Below are 22167 nucleotides of genomic sequence, written 5' to 3' on the forward strand. Positions count from 1 at the left end.
CTTCAGGCATGAAAACACAGCTAATACTTTACTGATCTTTAAATACTTGATGAATTAGATGGGGTTTTTTTTCCTCCTGTACTTTAACACCCTGAGCTAAACGCACTTTATTTTAGTCGATTTATATAAATCGCAGAAATGCTGTCAGTGTTTCTTGCTTATGTATCTGAAATCTTCATATCAAATGTTATAAAAAAAGACCACTCAAAATAAATGCATTTAAAGTGTAGCTGTAATCACTGCATACATCAGGGTCAACATTTACAGCATTTCCACATCTTGATATGTCGCTTTCATTTTCTACCATGTCAGAATCTTTTGCATAAAGAAATCTTAAGACACAAATTGAAGTGCCATTATCCTGGTTACTGCATATAATTACAGGCACAGTTATGCTAGTTATTGCTCAGAGACTCCTCTTACCTCTTTTTCATTTCTAGTAGCTGATTATTAAGGGCAGATCGCTCTTCTTCAAGCTAAGAAAGAAATGAAAAAAACACAACAGCATTTTAAACCTGCCAAGGAAAAGGCTATGCAACGTGCTTCAATGACAGACTCAGTGTAATTAATTAGAGAATGATTCTTTGATTTTTTTTTTCTGCAAGCACCTGCCGTGGCTGATGCCATTTCCAATGTGTTTTTCTGTTTCATTTAAACACGGGGCTGATCTGCAATGCTCTTATTACTGACTGGAACAGGCTCAAGTCAATATGCATTCTGTACTGTTCGTCACAGACATGATGAGTATAGATCAAATTTATCCTGTAATTATGCTGTTGCTCGTTCAATCGGGGCACAGTATTAAATAATCAGAAAGCATCTAATGCATTTATCAAAATGGTCCTTAGCTACAGATTTGGTAATAAAGTATCTTAATAAACCCTAAAACTCCCTAAACCTGGCACCGAGTATTTTCACGTAAAGTGGCACCGACAACGAAAAAAATGTTTTTTTCAAGCCAATGATTTCACTGCTGGATATTGAAGTTTGGTCCTGTGGAAAGGTTAAACAACCACAGGTGTCCATCCAAACCACATGAGCGTTTCCCAGTCCGTCCCCGACCAGGGCAGATGTGAACAGTCACTCACAGCACATTACAGCTCAACTCACCCGTCACTTCAACAGCTTATATCTGGGTACTTCACAGTTCTCATTCTGGCAAGGACTAAACACTAATAATCTACTAATAACTTTTCTGACTGGAACCACATTTGGCTGTTTCACACGGCACTACAACTTTACAGCCAGAACATCCTTATGCAATTTGATGCAAAATTCAGTACAACAGTATTAAATGGAGCATCTTTTCTGAAATTTGAAAAAACAACACTTTTCATCTGTGCAGCTGGCACACCAGCGGCAGTCACTCTAAGGTTATCCAGTGCACTGTGATTCTTTATTAGTGTTCCCTTATTTGCTCTGTCAAATATACAGCTTGTGCGGGATAGAGGTGGAAAACGATATGTATCAGATCAAGTTAAAACTACATCTGAATTGAAGTCAACACCACACAAAGATACTTTAAAACGAGCTAAACAAACAGAGGCGGATCTTAAAATCACTGCCTCGAAACTGTATTTGAGGTGTTAAAATAACAAAAGCAAAATATTAAAGTGTATTAATTAGGCTACAAACCTATTCACACAAACTGCACTGTAAAATGTTTCCAGTTACAGTCAGACGCATTGCTTTAAATAAAGTGTGTACCTAGTTGCTGCCTGTCCATGTAAACGTCTACACACACACACATATAATACATATAAGTCCACAAAGGGATTTGAATGGTTTAGAACAAACACACACACACCTCTCACATCTATATTGTGTTACCCGTGGTCCCTACACTGTACTGTACATAGTCTCCCGCATTGAAAGGCTGAAGCATGCGTACCTTCTGATGGCTGCTGACCTCCTCTCGGCTCGAGCCCAGCTCCGCACACAGTTTCACGTTCTCCTCTTGCAGAGCTGAGAGATGCTGGGACTTCTGAACTGCTGCCAGCTTCAGCTCCTCGCTGGAAAGACAAGTGAGGCCACAGTTACTATAGAAACCAGCCACACACAGCCAAGGAAAAGAGAGGGGAGATGATCAGTGCCACAGCTGGGGAGGAAACAACTGCACTTATCTAGGTCAACATATGCAAATCCGATGTTAAATGTAATCTTTAAGACACATTTACAGCATTATCTTACAAAGCAACAGAGAGAGAGAGGAATTATGAATATAGATGCTATGAACGGAAATGGAGGTTCCCAGGTTAATATGAAATGTTGAGAGTTTAATAAAACAACGTCCACAGGGCACACCAGAGCTCTCTGCATGCGCGACTCAAAAATTCCCTTTCCAAAGCCGATATTCACACCTTTAGAGGAGATTAAAAAGCTAGGACACAGTTCAAAAAGCATCAGACTCACGGGCCGAGGAAATGAAAAAGCTAAAAGATAAACAAACCATCAAAAAATATGAAGGGAGTTGGAAAATCCTGCAAGTACATAACAGCCCTGAGCCAAAGATCAATTATCCAGCATTACTGTCTACAGTATGTGCACGTGCATTCCTGCGTGTGAGCCAACGCTGGGATCTCATATGCTGCAAATCCATCTGCAATCCTTCCCCAGGGGAGGAATCAGCTGCTTAAATGAACACTTATTCATCTTCATTTAAATCTGACCTTTAACACTGTCTAACAGCTTTTAAAATCACCCCTCCACAAAGCTAAATGACTTCTCATCCAGTGTACTTATTTATTCTAGGCTGCAACTCTGCCATTTAGTGGCGTGGAGGCTTCATCTCAGCAAGGTTCTGCATTGGTTTAACATGCTTTTAATGAAGTCAAGTGGGGCAAAGTGTCTGCATGCACATGCAGAGCTGAAGTAGTGGAGAGGATTGGAGCTAGTTGTTGTATGCTGTGTGGATGACCTCTGATTGATCAACACAGAACTTCCACCAGCTGGCCTGAACGCAAAAAACTCAAGCAATCAGACATAAAAAAAAAAAAATCTTGAGGAGTTTCCCTGAAGACTCTCTCCCATTCTGAAGTACCATGGAAACAGGCAGAACACTAGTTAAAGTAGCCATCACCACACGTGGCACACTTTTTAACATTACGCTTATACATCGTGCTTTTCAACTTTCAGAATTTGAAAATGCATAATTAGACTTACAGAATTCAATACCTGAAACATGCCGTGCCAGATCTCTACTTCATAATAAAATCAGCAGCTGCTCTAGTTGCTATTTTGCTCAGGAGAAAAAAAAAAAAAAAAGACAGTAAGTAGCGAGTATTTTACAAACACGCTGCAGTTCTATAAATGCTCAGGGACCCGCCACTGGGAAAAGTGTGAAGTGCATTTCTAAAAAGATTCAAAGTGCTTGTCTCATGACAGGCATGTAAAGGAATTGAAAGGCGGAAGACTGAATAACCAGAAGTATTTAAGCAGATGAATGTTTCAACATGCCTGCAGAACAATAACATTTAAAAACTGCACATCACCGCATTAGTGCTTTTTGCAAACTGTTTGCACGAACAGGAAGCACCTTCTGAAGTGTGCAAGTGTATTATTACACCCCATTGCTTCTGTAGTTATGATTTGTTATGCGGATGAAATCAAACCACTAACTGAAAATTGTCAAAATAAGCAAATTAGTGATTGTCTAATTGAACTGATGCAATTCAACTGAAAACAGTAAGAGAAAAGGAACACATTTTAGCCCAACGTGAGTGGGATGAACCATCCAGCTACCGCAAGAGCAAACCATCAACAGCATCTGAAAGCAACATCTTCTATAGCAACTGCAATGGCCCTCTTACTGCAGATCAACACAGCCTCTTAAATGGGCCTCCCATTATAATCTTCTACTACACAGCAAATGGTTATGCATGGTCTGCCTCAGCTGGCATCACTGATGTGCAGGCTGCGGCACAGAGCATCCTACTGTACCAGGTCTACTACCCAAACATGCATACACAATACAACATGGAATACAATTCAGGAACTTCACCGGCGGGCATAAACTACATTCTGCCATGGCGGTTGCCTTGAATTTAATTAAGAAGCTGCTCTGTGAACACATGCATTATAAAGTGTAGAATATATCAACTTAACATGGTACAATTATACACTATATCTATATCTAAATAAAGTTTTTGCTCAAAAGAGCAAACTTACCAACGTTTCGGTATGTTTAACAGACCTCTGTCAAGGGAAAGTGTGTTTGAAAACAAACAGTGAAGGTACTTCTAGACTTTTGATGCCATGACAACTACACTCATTTCTATTAAAATCTATTAATGTGTTTGTGATGTCATTTACTACATTGTTACACATACATACATACACACACACACAAACTGCTTGCTGCAGTTGTAAATAAGGTGAGAATTACATATTCAAGCTCTTTCTGGGCAGACAAAAAAAAAAAAAGATGTAGAGGTGCAAGAACAGATGATGGTGATATTTCAGGAACGAGGCAGCACTGTACTGACATTTCCTTGCTGAGGCCGTCTATCCTCTTGTTCTCTGATGCGAGTTGCTCTTTCGACACATTAAGTTCCTCTTGAAACCTTGAGTTCTGTTGTTTTAATGCATCAAGCTAAAAACAAAAGAGGGATAAACACAGTATCACTGATCACATGGAAACTGTTAGCATATGACAATTAGAGTGTGCGATTAAAGCAAACCAAAAAAAAAAACCCAAAAAACAGTTTAACAATCTAAATGATGGTTCAGAACTCACATCAGTGATTTCTAAAAGTTAATTGAGCTTTAATTGTACATTTGCCACAAACACATTCATACTTCTTTTTTTCTTGAAACAGTTCTCGTAGGATTGGGAGCAGGTGATCTGTGCAAACACATGAACCTCACAGATCCAGCCTGTAGAGTTGTTCTCATTATTGTAAGAAGTAAAACAAGATTTCTGTACAAATACACTGAAACTGGCATTTACCCTTTAAAAAAAAAAAAGGTCAGCGAGGAGCCATATTGCTTGTACTGATCTGCAAATCAAAACTTGACCGACTAGAGCAGCGTGTATCTGGAAGACTTAAATAGCATTAAATAGAACTGGACATCACTTGTCTACAATACCTACTAAAAAATGTTTCTCAATGCACACTTTATTTAAAAAATCAAACTATAAAACAGCAACCCTAAATTAATACAGCAATGCATGAATTGGTTAGACACTGTACAGAATGTTTAATTTAACACTAGCAATACTCAAAAGAAACTGATCAAATATGAATGCCTGGAAGACATTTAGAAATCCTAGTCGAACCGTTTGCCATTTCATTTTTCAGGGTTATTTTAGTATTTCTACATACACCACCCCGGAGTGTTTTATTGTGGGTGTGGATTAACACTACCATTGCACATTTTAATACCAACCAGTAGTTTAAAACTGCTCTTTGCATTTTTATTGTGACAACTAATGTACTGAAGTACATCAACTGATCTACAGCAGCGGATGAAAATAAAGTCATGATTACAAATACTGTATATTCAGTATCAACTTTATATATTTTAATCCAGAACACTGCTTTTTTTTGCATTATTTTAAAATGTTCTTCTATTTCTTAAAGCATACAACCATGCTCTAAATAGATTCATAACCTAACAAAATGTAATACTCGTACAGTACCTTACAATGCGAGAGATGCAAGCTGGAATATCTTTGCTGCAAAGTTGTAATGTCCATTTCTCAAGTAAAGCAATAATATTATGAATAACACAAGAGCGCCCTAGAGGAATGCCTTGTGCTATATGTACAAGCAAGCGCTCAGACTCTGCTTTTTCACTTGCCTGAGAACACAAGCACTCCAGCACTGCTTTACATAGCTTCTGTTCAGTCCCCAGCTGATGAGAGTCAAGCCCGCCAATACTATTAGCAGCCAACAGACTCGGATCTCTCCCTCAGCCAATCAGCTGCCAGCATTAAGAACACTGCTGCCCACTTCATTTTCAGCGATTACTTGGGGAGCCGTCAGGTTCAATTCCCATCAAAACACTGCTTTCCAATTATTACAGATGCACGAATGCAGTAAGAAATGGATTCAGTTTAATCTGGAATTAGCAGAACCCATGGATTGTGTAATTCCAGACAATCCACAGATATTCTTAGAAACATTTTAATTTTACAATTCGCAGCTACTGGCATAACTGCCTTTAAGCATTATATTTTAAATCTTATTATATGTGGCAATTAAAATGGATGCATGAAAAATAATTAAAAATGACAACATCCTGCCGATTCTTTGGTAAACAAAGCATATTTCGCACTGCCTATGTCAGCATTGCTATAGACCTTATTTGCATGAACATATTTAAACCTTTATTATAGCTTTTTTAGACCAGCAAGTGCATTTATAACACATAGTGGTGTCTATTCAATATATCATCTAAATACTGTTGCCATCTTAATATTGAATTAGGACCAAACTTTTATTTTACACATGTCATAAATACACTTGAGACAAACACATTGTTAAAGATGTTAGTCAAAGTCCCCTGCTTCTAATGATTTCAAGGTTGGTGCTATTTAGATCAAACTAATAGACCCAATGTGTCCCTGCAGAATGGAAAATATCTCTGTGCATGTGTGGTTTTAAGCGAATGGGGACTTGGATGGAAATAAAACTGTTGCATAGTAATTTCACCCATTCCAGGTTTTAATCCCAGCTTGATGAGCCACAATGTATAGGTAACAAGCTCAGGTGTCCCTTAGTAAAACCAGGAATGGATCAAGCTGCTATGTAATAGGAGCCTTACTTCTATCCCTGGTGACTGCTATTGGGAGATATAGCAAGCCAAACCTGAGCAAGCTGCAGCAACCATAATTGGATGTGTGTAGACTCAGCTTAACAGATCAGGCTGGCAGAAGAGGGACTGGAGAGAAAAAATGTGTGCTAGATCAGGGATGTTGCTGGAAATGACCTTGCCAGAGCTCAGCTCTTCTCAGCTGAAATAATCCTTTTTTACACCTCAGCATCGCATCCATTAGACAGTTCCACTTCATGGCAGCTAAATCTCAAGTGCTAATTGGTGCCATCTGTTAGGATGGTTATAAGACGGTTAATAGAAAAGTTTTTGATATAGCATAAATAAAAGATAAAACCCAGCAGCATCCAGTGTATGCGATGCTGCAGGATACAGTTCTTATCATTGGCTTGCTTCTAATCCACAATCTGCTTTCCCTATTACATCACTGAAACCACCATCTGTCTTGAAGCAAGCAAGAAGCACACACACACCAAACGCATTTCATATACCTGACCTTTGACAGAGGCTAAAAATAATGAAGCATGCCTTCGTTTAATGGCTCATGTGAAAACCACAGCCAGTAATCCTACAAATGCAATCCCCACTGTGAATAACAATCCCAGGCTCTGCGTTATTAACAGCAGCTATTTTAACTGTTCTGCAAGCAAAGCCTGAAGGATAGCATCTGAAATTCTTTATTTATGCTGAAGAGTCCTCAGATTTGCAACAGTATGTACAGTAATACTATGTAACTGTATTTATTTTTATTTTCACAAGGAGGCTGGTAGTAACCTAAAATGGTTCCCCTAGTAAAAGCATTGCAAAGTGTAATAAAAGATAGTGAAAGCATGGTAAAGCGTAGGTAAGCATTGTAAAGAATGGTAAAGCGTAGGTAAGCATTGTAAAGAAACTTGGCAAACCAGGGTAAACTATGGCAAATGCACAGTATAACCATAGGGAAAACTTCAAAAATACTGTGCAAAAATATATAAGGGTAATATTCACTACACACTGGCGTAAAGTTAAAGGATAATTCTGGTGTTGTATATCTTACACATTTTTTTTGACAGGCTCAGATGATCTTGGACTACCTTACTGCAAGAAGAGAGCTAATCAGAGTCTGTGAAACCAGCTGAAAGCACATTAGAAATGAAGACTCCGGTAGCTTCTTAAATGAGCAGCGCTGGAAACAGAGCAAGTTTAAAAAATGTTTAAGAATTAGCTTCACATAACCAGGTTAAGAAGGGATTTATTTTTCCATTCATTTTCAGCTCTCTATACTGTAGTTTCACGATGCCTTTGGCACTTTGGTGTTTCAATGTAATAAAGTCTCAGAATTTAGGGGCGTAAAAACTAACAAAGTCAGACTGTTCGCTTCAGCCAAACTGCAGGGGTTGCAGTGTGTGTGCAGGACACAGTGTGGTGCAGAATATATTTCCCATAGCGCGCTGTATAAAGGGTTTCTTACCTCATGCTGCAGTTTCTGGTTTGTTTGCTTGGTCTCCTCTAGTGAGGCCTGGGTGTCGTTCTTCTCCTTAGTTATCTGGTCCAGGGAGTGCAGAGCCTCTTCAGCTGTTTTTGCAGCCTGCGTGCAAAAGAAACGTGTTGTTAATAAAACATGTTGCCAAAGAGCTTCCCCTCCAGCACGTTCAAAAGCAGACACCGGGGATTTCTCCAGGTTTTCAAAAATCATGTCCTTTTTAAAGAAGCCTTGCATCAAATGATTAATATTTTATAGCTCATCATATTTTTATATTCTGATACAGCGTTTGTTCCTGCACAAAAAGTATTCTCTTTGGAACTAGTCTAGTGTTTTGCAAGCACCGATTAATCACATGCCCAATTATGAACCAGTACAAACTAGATTATGGTTTAATGCAATGCCTTCGAAAAACAATTGACGTTTGTTATTGTAGTTCATTACTAGCAGACAGACATAGCTAGTATGTACAAAAGGTACAGTTTTCTTCAAATCTGTTTTTTTATTGCTATATAATGTAAATAAAACATAGGATTAAAATAATGAGGGCAAAAAACATATACAATCCCATTAAAGCTTATCAAAGAGGCTTCTTAATTATGCTACGGTTGTCTGCTAGGGGCAATGAACCCATCAGTAACTGTGGATAAAAAAAAATATATCCTGTGGGCTGAAAATATTGTTTAAATCCATTCTGATAAAATGGAAAAACAATGCTAATGTATACCAATAACTATCTTTGTTTCTGCTCATGAAATCTTCTTTTATCCACAAACATTTTCAATTGATGTCATTAATAACATGTTAATAGAAATCACAAAGACGATGAAGGTAACACTGCGTTTCTGTCCTCTGCCCTGAATTATGGTGGTAATTAGCCCACTGTGATCTAGGCATTTCATACCATCCATCTGCAGAAGATTAAAAGAAACAGTGTAGTCGCAGTTAGTAAAACAAACCATGCAGTGAAAGTTCAGAACCTCAAAGCCATTTCATGTTAGTGGGTCAGTTAGTAGCGGTTACTGAATACCTCAAGCTTCTCTGAAATAGCACTTTTGTGAAGAACCTCAAGTTCTGTTAATTTCATGGTTCCTTCCCTCTTCTCTTTGAGCAGGGTCTCTCTCTCGGTCTTCATTTCTTCCAGTCTGCTTGCGAACTCTCCTTTCTCCTGTGCAGTGACAGCAGATTGCTCGCACGAGTTCTTGTAAATCAGCTCCAGCTGTTTATTGTCCTTGAGAAGCTCATGGTTTTCGGAGAGCAGTTTCGCATGAGCTGCCTGAAGGTCTTCTTTCTCCTGCAGCAGTCTGGTACGATCAGAGTCCGTCACCTGCTGGCTGCTAGAGAGTGCTTCTAGCTTCCTGAGGAGGCTGGACTCCGAGGCCTGCAGCCCAGCCTTCTCCTTAGTCAAAGCCTCCACTTCATGCTTCAGCTCCTCAATCTTGGAAGCCAGACTGTCCTTCTCGGCCACAAGATCTTGTTTCTCATCCCCACTGCGCTTTAGCTGGGACTCCAAGTCTTCTTTCCCTTTAATCAAGGCTTCTTTCTCATTGCTCACGTCACTCAGCCTGGCTGAAATGTCTTCTTTGTCCTTGGTGGTAGTGGCGGCTTCTTCACACAAGTCCTTGTGTGCCTGCTCCAATTGCTGCTTCTCGTGGAGAAGCTCCTGATTCTTGGAGAGCAGTTTTGCATGAGCAGCCTTCAGGTCTTCCTTCTCCCGCAGCAGTTTGGTGCAATCAGAGTCTGTCGCTTCTTGGCTACTGCGTAGGGCATCCAAGTCTTTCAAGAGGCTGGACTCAGAAGCATGCAGCTTAGCATTCTCTTGAGATAAAGCTTCAGCCTCTTTCTGCAGCTCCTCAATCTTGGACACCAGCCCATCCTTCTCAGCCAGTAGACTGTGTTTCTCCTCAGCACTGTGCTTCTGTTGGGACTGCAGTTCTTCCTTCTCTTTAAGAATGGACTCTTTCTTCAACAGCAGGTCTTTATACTGAACAGCAAGATCCTCTTTCTCCTTCTGCAACGACTGCAATTTGTCCCTAAGCTCCAACTGCTGGTCCGTGAGGGAATCCTTTTCCATTTGAACAGCATCCCTTTCGAGAGTCCGCTCACCCTGCACGTCAATGGCTGCTGCTTCTAGTTTTTGACACTTCTCTTCCAGGTCCACCTTCTCTTTCACAAGGGATTCTTTTTCCATGCATTCCTTCTGAAGCTGTGCTTTTAGTTCGTCTTTTTCCCGCTGGAGGGAAGCATGCGCCGATTCAACAGCCTCCTTACCTTGCTGAAGCTGGTCCAAGAGAGAAGACAGGCTGGATTTCGCCGCTTGCAGGTCGGCGTTTTCTTGGGCCGTTTTTTCAAGTTCCCCTTTTACACTCTCAACATTGACTGCAAGCTGGTCCCTCTCAAGAGCCAAGGCTTCCTTCTCCGAGAGCTCCTTCTCATGCTTCTCCGTCAGATCTTCTCTTTCCTTCATGTAGGAATCCTTTTCAGACTCAATTTTGGATTCCAGGGTTTTCTTTTCTTCCAGCAGTGCCTGGAACTTGTTCTCGAGTTCAACCCACTTTTGATGGAGAGCCTCTTTCTCTCTTCCGAAGGCTTCTTTCTCCTGCCGGAACTTCTCTCGAGTGGCGTCTGCCTCCTCACCCAACAGACGGAGCTTCTCTGAAGTCTCCTCCCTCTCTCTCAGAAGCTCCTCATTCTCAGCACACACCCTCCTCTGAGCTGCAAGCAGGTCTTCTTTTTCCTGGAGCAGATGAACCCGCTCGGAATCCGTCACCTCCCTACTGGTCTTAATTTCTTCCAGGAGTTTAGCCAAGCTTTCTTTGGAGGCTAGGAGTTCAGCAGTATCGCGGACCATCTTGTCCAGGTCCTTCTTGACGCTGTTCAGTTGGCTCTGAAGCTCTCCTTTTTTGGCTGCTGAGGCGTCTTTCTCCAAGACAGTCTTCTGCAGATTTGAGTCAAGTTCTGCTTTGTCTTTTTCTAGTTTCTCTTTTTCTAAGAGCAGCTTGGAGTTTATTTGAGCCAGATGTTCCCTCTCTATTTCTAAAGCGCTGTGTCGAACTTGAAGCTCAGAATGTGCGACCTCCAGCACCTTCTTCTGGCATTCCACTGCTTCCCTTTGCTCCATAAGCTTCTTGTGCTCTTGTGATGCTTTTTCTTGAGTCTGTTTCAGCTCCTCAAGGATGTCGTCCTTCTGTTTGATGATCTCCTCATTTTCTGCCAACAGATTCTGCCTAGCAGAGTTCTCATGCAGGATCTCCTGTTGATATTTCAGAAGATCAACCTTTCTGGCCTCGATGGATTTCTGAAGTTCCTCCAGTTTGCTCGTCAGTTCCAGCTTGGAGGTCTGAAGGCTTTCCGTCTCCGCAGCTGACTTTTCAATCTCTGCTTTCAGATGCTCTACCTCCTGATCAAGCTGCTCTTTATCTGATGTCAGAGCTCCCTTCTCTTGTTCGAGCTGCTGGTTTCTAGACTGAAATTCCTCCTTTTCTTTGCGCAGTTCTTCCTTTTCCACTCGCAGCTCTTCGCTTTGTGAGAGCAGGCTCTGGTGCTTCTTTTCCAGGTCGGAATATGTCATTTCCACATCCGATATTTTCTTCACGAGCAAGTCTCTTTCAGACCCGAGCTTCTCTCCTTCTAGCATGAACTTGTTTTTTTCGGAGTTCAGCTCTCTCACGTCCTCTGTTAATTGCTTAACCTCAGCTTTGGCTGATGCTAGCTCAGAAGTTACAGACTAAAGATATAAAAAGTAAAGACGAGAGAGGAAAGGGAGGGGGAAGGTCAAATAAATATGACGTTAAGCAGAAAAATGAAAACAGGATGGGTTACAGTCACTGATGCGCAAGCACGCACACACACAAACCAAAGCAAGTAACTTATAACCGAATGCAGAATCAATTCTAAAACCACCTGCACTTAGAGGAAGTATTGGGGTTCTGAAAAATATAGCGTTAGACAATCGACAATTTTGAAAATAACTTTAAAACAGACTTCAAAAGTTATTACATTAGTCAGGATGTTAACAATGAAAAGAAATGACAGGTACGTTATTTAAAACAGGTGTAGCAACACGCGTGGATGTGTAACGCTAGATTTTTCAGAACCCCACTACTTACTCTTTAATAGGGGATAACAACACAGAGGCTGATGGTTTAAGCACCATTAACTAGCTACAAATCATCAGACCTTATGTGTGTCAAGGCATACAGTGAATGTAACAGCACAGCCAAATAAATGTGATCAACTGGAATATATAACCAGAAATGATAGCCCCAGAAGATAATCCAGCCAGTTACATAAAAATAATCATCACTACAGAAAAAACTAAACAGTAACAACGGTATTCATTCACTCATAAATCTATATAGCACTGTGCTAACATTTACACTCTGATCCGTGAAGACCAATTATGATTGCTTCTAACTAGTCCTTAAACTTCACTAAACGCGACTTCAACTGATTGAGAACCAAAGCACAGGACTTACCGCAGCTTGCTCCTTGTGCTGTTTGAGTTCGGTGATCACTGCCTCCATTTCGCTGATCCTCTCCTGCGCGCTCGCCAGCGCTTGATCACTCTGCTGTGCCTTCTGCTTCAGCTCGTCCACAAGCTGCTTGTTCTTCACAGTCACTTCTGCAAGGGTCTTCTCATGAGTGGCCTGCAAGTCCTTGTTCTGGGCAATGCTCTTCTCAACTTTCTGTTCCTGTGGCGAAACAAGTAATGTACCCCTTTTGCAACTCATCCATTAACATAAGCACAAGAGTGACGACTTGTCTACTGCACTTAATGGTGCATCTCATAATAGCAATTCCAGGTGTAACTGCAATTCCTTGAGTCCTGTATGGTGATTGCAATTAAGAAACCAACTGTCCAGCCATTGGCAAAAGTAACCAATATAATAAAACATACATAAGAGTTTGGTACAGTATGAGCCTCAGGAGTTTACTCACTCATGCAGTGTCTACTTGCACAGGAATCAGAACCCTTGTGGATACAGGTATAGGGCAGTGGGTTAGATCTCACACGTCTTCCACTGCTCTTCTATAGTCTTACCATCTCTCCCAGTCTCTGCTGCATGGATTTCACTTCTGCCTGGTGCTTCCCGTTCGTCTCCAGCTGGACCTGCTCTGCTCTGCATGTCGCCTGCTTGAGGCTCTCCTCCATCTGGGCTGCCTTTTCATTGGCCTCTGAAAGCCGGGTCTGCAGCTGCTCTAGCTTTCTGCAGCATGAAAACAAGAGGCACTGATCAAAAGGTGTTGGATCATCAAAGCAAAGTAGGCAGACACGTAAATACTTAGGGGACAGTCTTTCTGAGCCAGAAGGGAGTTTGAAATCCATTTATTTATGTGGGCAACATGGAATAATGATTAGCCCCAGACCAAACATCCCCTTAGGGATTGGGCTGACATGTTTTCTGAGATTCCAATCTATTTAAAAGGCATTTGCTGTATTCGGATCCCTTTTTTTTATTTTTGCTGTAGCCCATTTCCTTTGTACCTTTCTTTCTGGTTAAGCTCGTCGTTCATTTTCGTGAGCTGGGCAGAGCTGTCCCCTGATGACTTCATCGTTTCGGTGATGTCACTCTCCAGTCTCGCCTTGTCTTTGGTCAGCTGTTCCGCTCTCTCCTCGCTGGACTTCATTTTCCTTTCCATTTCTAAAAGACAGAGAGAACACGAGGCCACACAGATGGAACGAAAAAATTTGTTTTAGATGCACCTTAAAAAAGAAATAAAAATCAGCATAAAATATAAACTTTTGTGTTTATCTAGTCCAGATTTTAACTGGGGAATCACTGATAATTTACAATAAAGCAATTACGAGTACCAGTAAACCCCTAATGAAGAAGACCAAAACAAAAGCAGTACCCACCTCCAAATTTAGTTTTCAAGGCCTCCACCTCGTTAGACAGGGACGAGCACTGTTCATCTTTTTTACTGAGCTTTTCAAGTAATGCTGAAAGAAAAAATTTAGAATTACATTTCTGTGAAACGATTTGAGCCGCTAGACGTACTAGACACCATGACTGTGTGTATTGGGTTGTACTTTAACTGCAAACTCCTAATACTAATCCACAGTACTGTACTAGCACACTAAACAAAACATACATAATAAAATTACCTTGCATAGTTTGTTGGACTTTCTTGTGATCGTCTGCTGTGCCATCAAGGTTCTGTTTCTATAAACGATACAAAAGGTTCAGAAGCAAATATCTGAGCGGTTTTCTTTTATGTAAAGCCAGTCAAAATCACAACTAAATATTCCAGACAGTCCTACATAAGAATCGAGTCTCAATAAGTATTCAGTTATTTAAAACTGCCATATAGGAAATAGACTTACTTAATTTGAATGACTTGGTTCAATTTGTACAGTAAACAGCTTGGCTGAATGCATAAAATAAAACTAGAAAGGAAACATCTCCACCTAGTGGTTTGACAGTATTTCTCTTTACAAAGGCTAGAATTAAATAAATACTTTTTTTTTTTTAAAAAGCAACACTTGCATTTAGGGCTTGAACTTCTCAGTTTTTATTTTCTAAAGCTCTACCTCACTTTAAATGTTAATTAGTAGTTGTTGTTAAGCTGTCTCAGCGTCCTATGAAGAGAACACTGTAGAGTCAATATAAATAGATAACGATACACAGCTTGCAGATTTGAAGAATATATCTGCAATTATTATTTACATTCATATAGAGACCCAGTATTTCTTTTTTTATAAGGACTTACCAATACCATTTCAATGACCTCATTGACGAATGTAAACCGTGCCAACTTTACTTACCAAAGTCTGCAGCTGCTGTTCCAAAGAGGCCTTGTCCTGGCTCAATGCTGCCAGGCTCTGCTCGAGACTGGAAAGTTTCTCATCTTTTCCCTCAAGCTCTTTGGCAAAGTTATTAGCCTGATGTGTAATGGGTAGATCAAATGGAAGAACATTGCAAAATGAAAAAAAATAAATAAAAATCAACAAGAACAAAATTTAAAAAAAAAAAAATTAAAAACAGAAACACAACATAACACAAAAATGGTCAAATCAAAAATTTAATGAACATATTGGAACCGGTCAGGAAAACAAAGATGGCAACACATGATGAGATGATGGTACAAACCTTGCTGCCCTGAGAAGCTGCCAAGGCTTCAGCCATCTCCAGCTTTTCCTCCAGGCTCCTGATCTCCACCATACCTGCCTCCTCTGCTTTCTTCAGCAAGTCCAGATCCTTCAGCTTGTCTTCTGCAGCCCTCAGCTCCTGCTTCAGGGTCTCAATGGCCTTTGTTTGCTCACTGGCCTTTGCCTCAAACGCCTCCAGCTCTTTTACCTTCTCTTCCGCGTTGTGCAGCTTGTTCAGGGCGTCTTCCATCTCCACCAGGTGCTGCTCCTCTATGTCCTCCAGATTGGTCTTGAGGTTCTCCACCAGCTTCTCCTTCTCCTCAGTGACCTCCAGCAGCTTGGTCTTCAGGTCCTCGATCTCTTTGAAGCACACAGAGTTCTCGGCGACATGTTTCGCTCTGATATTTTCAAGTTTCATTTTCTGGTCCAGCTTCAGCTTCTCCACGCTGCTCTTCAGCTCGATGAGCTCTGTGGCCTGCCCGCTGGCCCCTTTGCTGAAGGACATTTTGAGCTCTTCCATGATTTGCTGGTGTGAAGCGCCGGCGGATTCCAGCTTCGAACGCCACAGTTCAATGACGTCCGAGTTCTCCTGGCTGGCCTGGTTTAGTTTGGTCTTCAAGGATGTGTTCTCTTTGGAGAGTTTCTCACTGTCAGCCTGGAGCTGGGACAGCTCCGCTTCACGCGCCTGCTCTGAACTTCTAAGTTTTTCTTTTAAGGCATGGAGTTCCATTTGGTGATCTTTGCTTATGGAGGCAAGCTGGTCTCTCAAAGAGCTCAGTTCCTCGAGCAGCGGAGCAGCAGTGTCGGACTCGCCCGACCCCCTGGAAGCCTCCAGTCTGTGACGGAGCTCAGACACCTCTCTCACCTGGGACCTCAGATCTCTCTCTAGCTCCATGATGCGGGACTTCTCCGATACAGTGGCTACCTACAGAACATTGTAATTTTTTTTTGGTTACAGAAAAGATTTTTTGGAAAGGGGTATATGCATTTAGGGTGTCAAAGTCATGTCTCAATGGGCCATCCCAGTTTAGCTTTTTGTTCCAAAACAGGCCTCCCTGCTATAAAACAGGCAATGGCTTAGACTGGAAACAATGCCACGTAGAAGTTCCCACAGGACTAGGATGGCTAAATCTAGAAGTGCAACAACGGTCCTAGAGAAGGACTTGGTATTTGAAGAGAAATTAAGTTAGAGAAATGAATTGCAATATAAAACGCCAAAGCACTGAAACATCATAGATAAAAACAAACCCAATACCCCCACTAATTAGACTTGTTAACTAGACACCACTGCAAACAGGACTACAAGAAGAGACACAGGCACGGAGACCTGGAGCTCAAATGAAGTCAAGGCTACAGAAAAGCGAGGAGTAAGCTGCTGGACAAAGGACAGAATCTGATGGGCAACTAAGGAGAGCGAAGCAGGTTCAAAGCAGGCGGCAAGGCACCAGGGATCAGTGGGAAACGGGTTCGAGAAGGCTGCTTCAAAACAGTCACACCACAAGAATTTGTACCCCAGTCCGCTTTGCAAAATTTGCAGACTTTTTTCTAATTTCAAATGTCTTGCACAGATGATAATGTATATGTGTAGATCTAGCACAAACATTACATTTATAGTTATTTTAGGTTATTTCCCATATTCATTTACATACAGATTAAATATATCAATGGTTCACTTCTTTGCCGTCGATTACTCCGCACAGAGAAGAGAACGTCAGTGTACAGATTCCTGCAGTCAGTCAGTTCAGGATACCTGTATGTAGCTACTGTTTTATACAGCATTTTACTTTACACACAATGGTTGAACTCTGTATGATAAGAGGGCTGTAGTTAACACTTAGTTTAAATGTATTTATTTATTGCTATTTGATACTAGACCCAGATCAGACACATGCGTTTACAATGTAAACACAAGTTTGTTTAGAACCATGTTGCAACAAGACTAAGGTAAATGGGTGGCTGTGACATCACGACTGTGACATCACGTGTTTGGTTTCATTTGTCATTTTAGGATGGCCCGTTGGCGCTTGAGTTTGACACCCCTGACGGAAAGTCTATAAAAGTAGTCTTACGTTATTTTTAAATAATAAAGAAATAAATCAATACATGAGTTCATAAATTAAAAAAAAGATACGAAATCCCAACTCAGACTCTCAGAAATCGGAAGCAGACAGAGACCTACCACTGGTTCGAGCTCCTCGCTCAAACCTCTGCAGAGAACGCATTTCACAACTGAAATACAGAATTACACGAGCAAGTGCTTTGCTTTCATTTGTATGCATTATGAATACAGAATGCCCATTTGGTTCTATAGCAGGCATCGCTAAACTGTTTGTTGACCTATATCTTTTGCCTAAGCCTCTGAATTGAAGTCCTTTTTTGGAGTAATTAAGTTTAGATTTCATTTCAATGCTCACCTTGAGCGCCTCTTTCAACTGATGCAATTTGGACAAGTACCCGTCTTCTTGGAAGTTACTGGCGCACACTTCACAGAACGTTAGCAGCTCCCCTCAGCCAGTGCATTTTTATTATTCCTTGATATGAGGGACTACCTGAGCTGGGCCTTGAGTCATTTCATAAAGACACCTACCCTGTTTCAAACATTTACTCTAGTTAAAGCAACATTAACATACACTATATATTCATTTTTTAATCGACTTCCATTAATATTTCCTCAACATATTCAAAAAAGGTATTTGATCGCACTGTATATAAAACTGAAGCTTTCGCTGATATCGTTTATTTCTAAATTTTGGGGTAGTTGTGCCACGTCGGTCACAAGAATCCAAGCAAGTAATGTAGAAAGGGGACAGTTTTAAGCATTCAGAAAAACCCAGGTCCCTCTCTCATCAGTTAAGAAGTAGATTTGCACAATCCACAATCAACTTGATGATGGGAGTCCCAAGCCAGTCTTGAAAACCTACTGTGAAAATTAGAGCAGATCTACGTTACTCAAAGGATCCAAGTGTTTTACGATCGTTTTAAAATCAGATTTTACGCTTGCAAGCTTTCAAGACAGCACAGGGAGTCCCTTCCCCATTCGAAAGAGGGTTTCTCCACAATCCACTTTCACCTGATGAAGGGACTTCCTATGAGGACCTGAAAGATCGGACCACCAGATTTACAGAGCAAAATCCATTACCCTAGTGTCTTCTAACTCTCTCTGGAGTTTGTCAGCTTTGGTCTTTTCAAAGAGCAGGCTCTGTTCAAGCTCCTTAATGCGGGCATGCTCCAGTTTGGTCTGCGTCTGTTAGTAAAGAGGAAGAGGAAGAGAACACACCAGTGCCACCATCACATGCCAGCACGACAGGAGGCAGCAGCAGCAGCCACATGCAGGGCGTGTCACCAGCGCCTTCCACACGGGAGGCAGAGAGGGGATGCAGTGGGGGAGCGGGTGAGAAGGAGGGGTAAAGGGCGATGCTTTGAGGAACGGATTGGTTTGGCATAAGTGAGCAAATGAGATGATTGCAAGATAGAAGAATTAAAAAAAAAGGAAAAACGGCAAAGGTGGAATCATGCAGTAAGTGATAGCACTTTACAAAGTGTCTGGAATTCCGATGTATATTATAAACCCATATTGCTAATTCCAATGAAGTGATCGTTAATTCACAATAAATCCCATATACATATGAACAGCATTGTTACAACGCATTATTCATATGAACCGACACTTGCTGTAAAGTATTACCAAAACCTTATTTTGCTGAGTTTCAATTAGAATAGTAGTTAATATAAAAAATACCATAAACCCCAACATTTAAATAAATCAGAAAAAAATGCATGAGTTCAATAATAATAATAAAAATAAAAAAAAACTTAATTTAGAAAAATAACAAAAAAAATGAATTTTGATTTTTTTTTCAATTGTTAAATGACAATGATATGGTATTCCACTTACAGCACACTGTGCCTTGATATACACATGGCCAATCATTCAATACAAAATGTAAATACCATGATAGAAATAGTAATAAAGTATTACTTTTATTGAAGGAGGGGACACACATCATTGAGTTATTCCGTATACATTGCGATAGAAGCTTTTAAAGCAACGTGCACACAATGAATAAAGTGAATGCTGAAAGATCAGACTTTGCAGTTAGTCTTGTAATAATATTAATGAGAATTTGTCTTGCATTATAAATTGGTTTTTCAACGTAGGATGTCTTTGAAAGAACGGACCTGTGGCATACTGCAGAAATATTTTAACAATATACGAGATTTAAAAACTAACAGAACCCAATACAGATTTTTTTTTTTTTTTAAACTAACAAGATTAATACTTTTAGCGGATTACAAAAAACAGCATCAGGATCTGAAGTTACTGGGATTAGCAAGTTTATAAAGAAAGCAGGCTCCTGATCTCCTATTATTGTATTATTGGGCAATATAAAAACAAAATGAACGACACAAAAGCAAATTCTATTCTCCTGTGCAGAAAAAACCAAAGTTCAAATGAGTTTCAATGTAAGTGGATGATGAAGGCACTCGCATTGAATTCTCATTGAAAGGTTTATCAGTGATGTTACTTTTATATAATCTTCTGGGTTGAGTGTTTAAAGTGGATCAATAGATCAGCTATTGGTTAAGGCCACGGTTCTTTGTGTTCGTATTGGTGTTTATGCCACAGAGTACCTCTTTCAGCAACTATTGTTCAGGTCAATAGAAGACATCCAGTGTTGCTGATAAAACTGGCAGAGTTCGGCTCTTTTAAAACATCTCGTTTCTCTCGTTTGTTTGCTAACCTAACAGCCATCGTCCAATAAGTGCTAGTGTGTTCCTTTCGCAGCCCTTTAGGGGAGCAATCCTGGCTATTTTATGAGCTCATCAGCAAATATGTGTAATAAGTTGTACTATCATATGTTACGTGTTCCAGAAATATTGTTACTTTTGCCTTTTATTCCTTAAGGACCTGGAGATGCTTTTATTTTGTGTGTGTCTCGGAGTATAATTCCCTTAAATGATTTGGGTAAAAAGAGTGCAAAACGGTATTTGAGAGCTTGGACAATATTCAGAAAAGAAGTAATAATAATGCTGAAATTATAAATATTTTAGAAATCTCTATGGGAATGATAATCAGTGTTTGTGTAACAAATTAGCAGCAGATTTTGTTTCTGAATTACTAAAGGTAGTCAAATTTGCTTTACACTTTTCTAATTCTCACTTTCAGTTATACACTATGAACAATTTTACTAACAAATTCAAAATGGGGTTTACTTGCAAAACACTTTTTCCCCTCAAAAAAACAGTGTCTCTTACCGTAAAACCAAAAACTGCCAGTTTTGAAGTTCAAGATCCTCAGTTAATTTTAATAGCTGCGATGTTCATTGGAGATTAGTTATTAAAAATGCAAAGCAAGATTTAGTTGTTTTCTCATTCAAGTGGTAAAAAGGAATCATTAACAGGGATTAGAAGGGTTACCCTCGCTGCAGCCTCTCAGCTCTGGGCTCCAAGCTCAGTAAAGACGCTTTTGTTTTCTGGAACGGACGTTGATTTCGTTTTGTAATTTCTTTATTTTCTGCAATTCCCTATAGATCTCTTCCATTTGGTGTATGCTAAGTGTTCTAGAACAGCTGGGGGTCGGCAATGCAGAGGCATGTTTACCTCCAGATCTCCTTTGGTAATGCAAGCCTCCTCCACCCGGAACTGCAGGTCCTCTACCTTCCTGTTAGGAGGAGAGATCACAGTCAAGACGCCCATTACAACTGCAAGCTTTGGGTACTGCAATGCAAGCTTCTTCCATTTACATAACCCGTCCAGGGTCCAGATCCACTCTGGAGCACTAGGCGATGGTTCGCTACAGCAGGAAACATTTTAAGCATGCTGGTCTGGTGAATTACACACATTTAAAGAAATGCACAGTGGCAGCTGCTGTTGGCTTCTTTAACATCAAACTAATTCCTCAGAAAGGGTATGAAGTGATAATGACTGCCAGCACACTGATGGTCCCTTACCTCTTCTCCTCTTCCAGCTGGTTGACCAGGTCCACTTTATCCTTGTCCGCACCCTCCACCAGCGTGCGCAGCTGGTCCATCTTAGACTCCATTTCCAACACATACTGATTGAAAAAAAAAAACTAAAAACTTAGCGAGACTCGACAAAATAACATTCAAGACCCAAGAATGGTCGATACGCTCCAACAGGCGAAGTTAAATTCCATCAGTGTTAATTCATTTGATTAATTATAGCAGAACTTGAACAGAACTGCCTGCAAATGTGGTGTGGCTGAGTGCTTTACTTCTGCAAGTCAGACAATCTGGTGAGGACTGCAATTTTTATTTCATTTAATAGTGACCAGGAATGAATAATAACCCCTGATTGTATACTTCTTAAAACCCCAGCTAGAATACTGCTGTTACTGCTGCTGAAACAAGATGAAATAAAGCCCTGCTGAGGACTGGGGTGCATGAATGTAACCTGTTCATGGCCTGATCGGAGCAGTGAGAGCTCCTGCTCGATTTCTCCCACGTGGCTGGTTGCCTTGGCGACCTCGCCTCTCTCCACATCCCGCTCGGCCAGGAGCTGCTCGATGTGCTGCTGCTTCTCCTTCAGGGCCTCCTGCAGGGCTGTGGTGCCCGAGATCTTCCTTGCATATCGGGAGGAGGTCTCTGTGAGCTGCAGCGCGGGGGTTACACACACAGATCAAATACAATGAGATACGTGCAGCTCGTGGAAAAACAACGAGTTTTAGCAGCACCCTATAGCATGAACTAACTTTGATTCATGAGGTCGAATGAAACCTGCCTAGTTAACACATTGGATTACATACCGCTTTGTAGTTTTCCATATACTTAATGAAAAAACGTGACATTTCGAAATCTAACATGAAATACTGTAC

At 40.7% G+C, this 22167-nt stretch overlaps 1 protein-coding gene across 9 annotated transcripts in view; it reads right to left on the reverse strand.

The window, feature by feature from the left end:
* Window positions 1-22167, reverse strand: part of LOC117427009 (CAP-Gly domain-containing linker protein 1-like) — a 49771-nt gene that overhangs the window by 7040 nt on the left and 20564 nt on the right. For 6 of the 9 annotated variants that reach the window (XM_058994474.1, XM_058994472.1, XM_058994473.1 and 3 more), the window contains exons 6-21: window positions 21747-21944; window positions 21284-21387; window positions 20934-20994; window positions 18472-18576; window positions 15334-16257; window positions 15009-15125; window positions 14349-14406; window positions 14100-14183; window positions 13728-13884; window positions 13284-13449; window positions 12718-12933; window positions 9270-11966; window positions 8228-8344; window positions 4485-4591; window positions 1892-2012; window positions 424-476 (exon numbers count right to left, since the gene is read on the reverse strand). In XM_058994474.1, the coding sequence (XP_058850457.1) occupies window positions 424-476; window positions 1892-2012; window positions 4485-4591; window positions 8228-8344; window positions 9270-11966; window positions 12718-12933; window positions 13284-13449; window positions 13728-13884; window positions 14100-14183; window positions 14349-14406; window positions 15009-15125; window positions 15334-16257; window positions 18472-18576; window positions 20934-20994; window positions 21284-21387; window positions 21747-21944 (5285 nt within the window). The remainder of the gene's footprint in view (window positions 1-423; window positions 477-1891; window positions 2013-4484; window positions 4592-8227; window positions 8345-9269; window positions 11967-12717; window positions 12934-13283; window positions 13450-13727; window positions 13885-14099; window positions 14184-14348; window positions 14407-15008; window positions 15126-15333; window positions 16258-18471; window positions 18577-20933; window positions 20995-21283; window positions 21388-21746; window positions 21945-22167) is intronic. The other 3 variants (XM_058994476.1, XM_058994479.1, XM_058994481.1) reach the window with 3 other exon arrangements.

This window comes from Acipenser ruthenus, chromosome 21, assembly GCF_902713425.1.
Source record: "Acipenser ruthenus chromosome 21, fAciRut3.2 maternal haplotype, whole genome shotgun sequence".
Classification (NCBI taxonomy): domain Eukaryota; kingdom Metazoa; phylum Chordata; class Actinopteri; order Acipenseriformes; family Acipenseridae; genus Acipenser; species Acipenser ruthenus.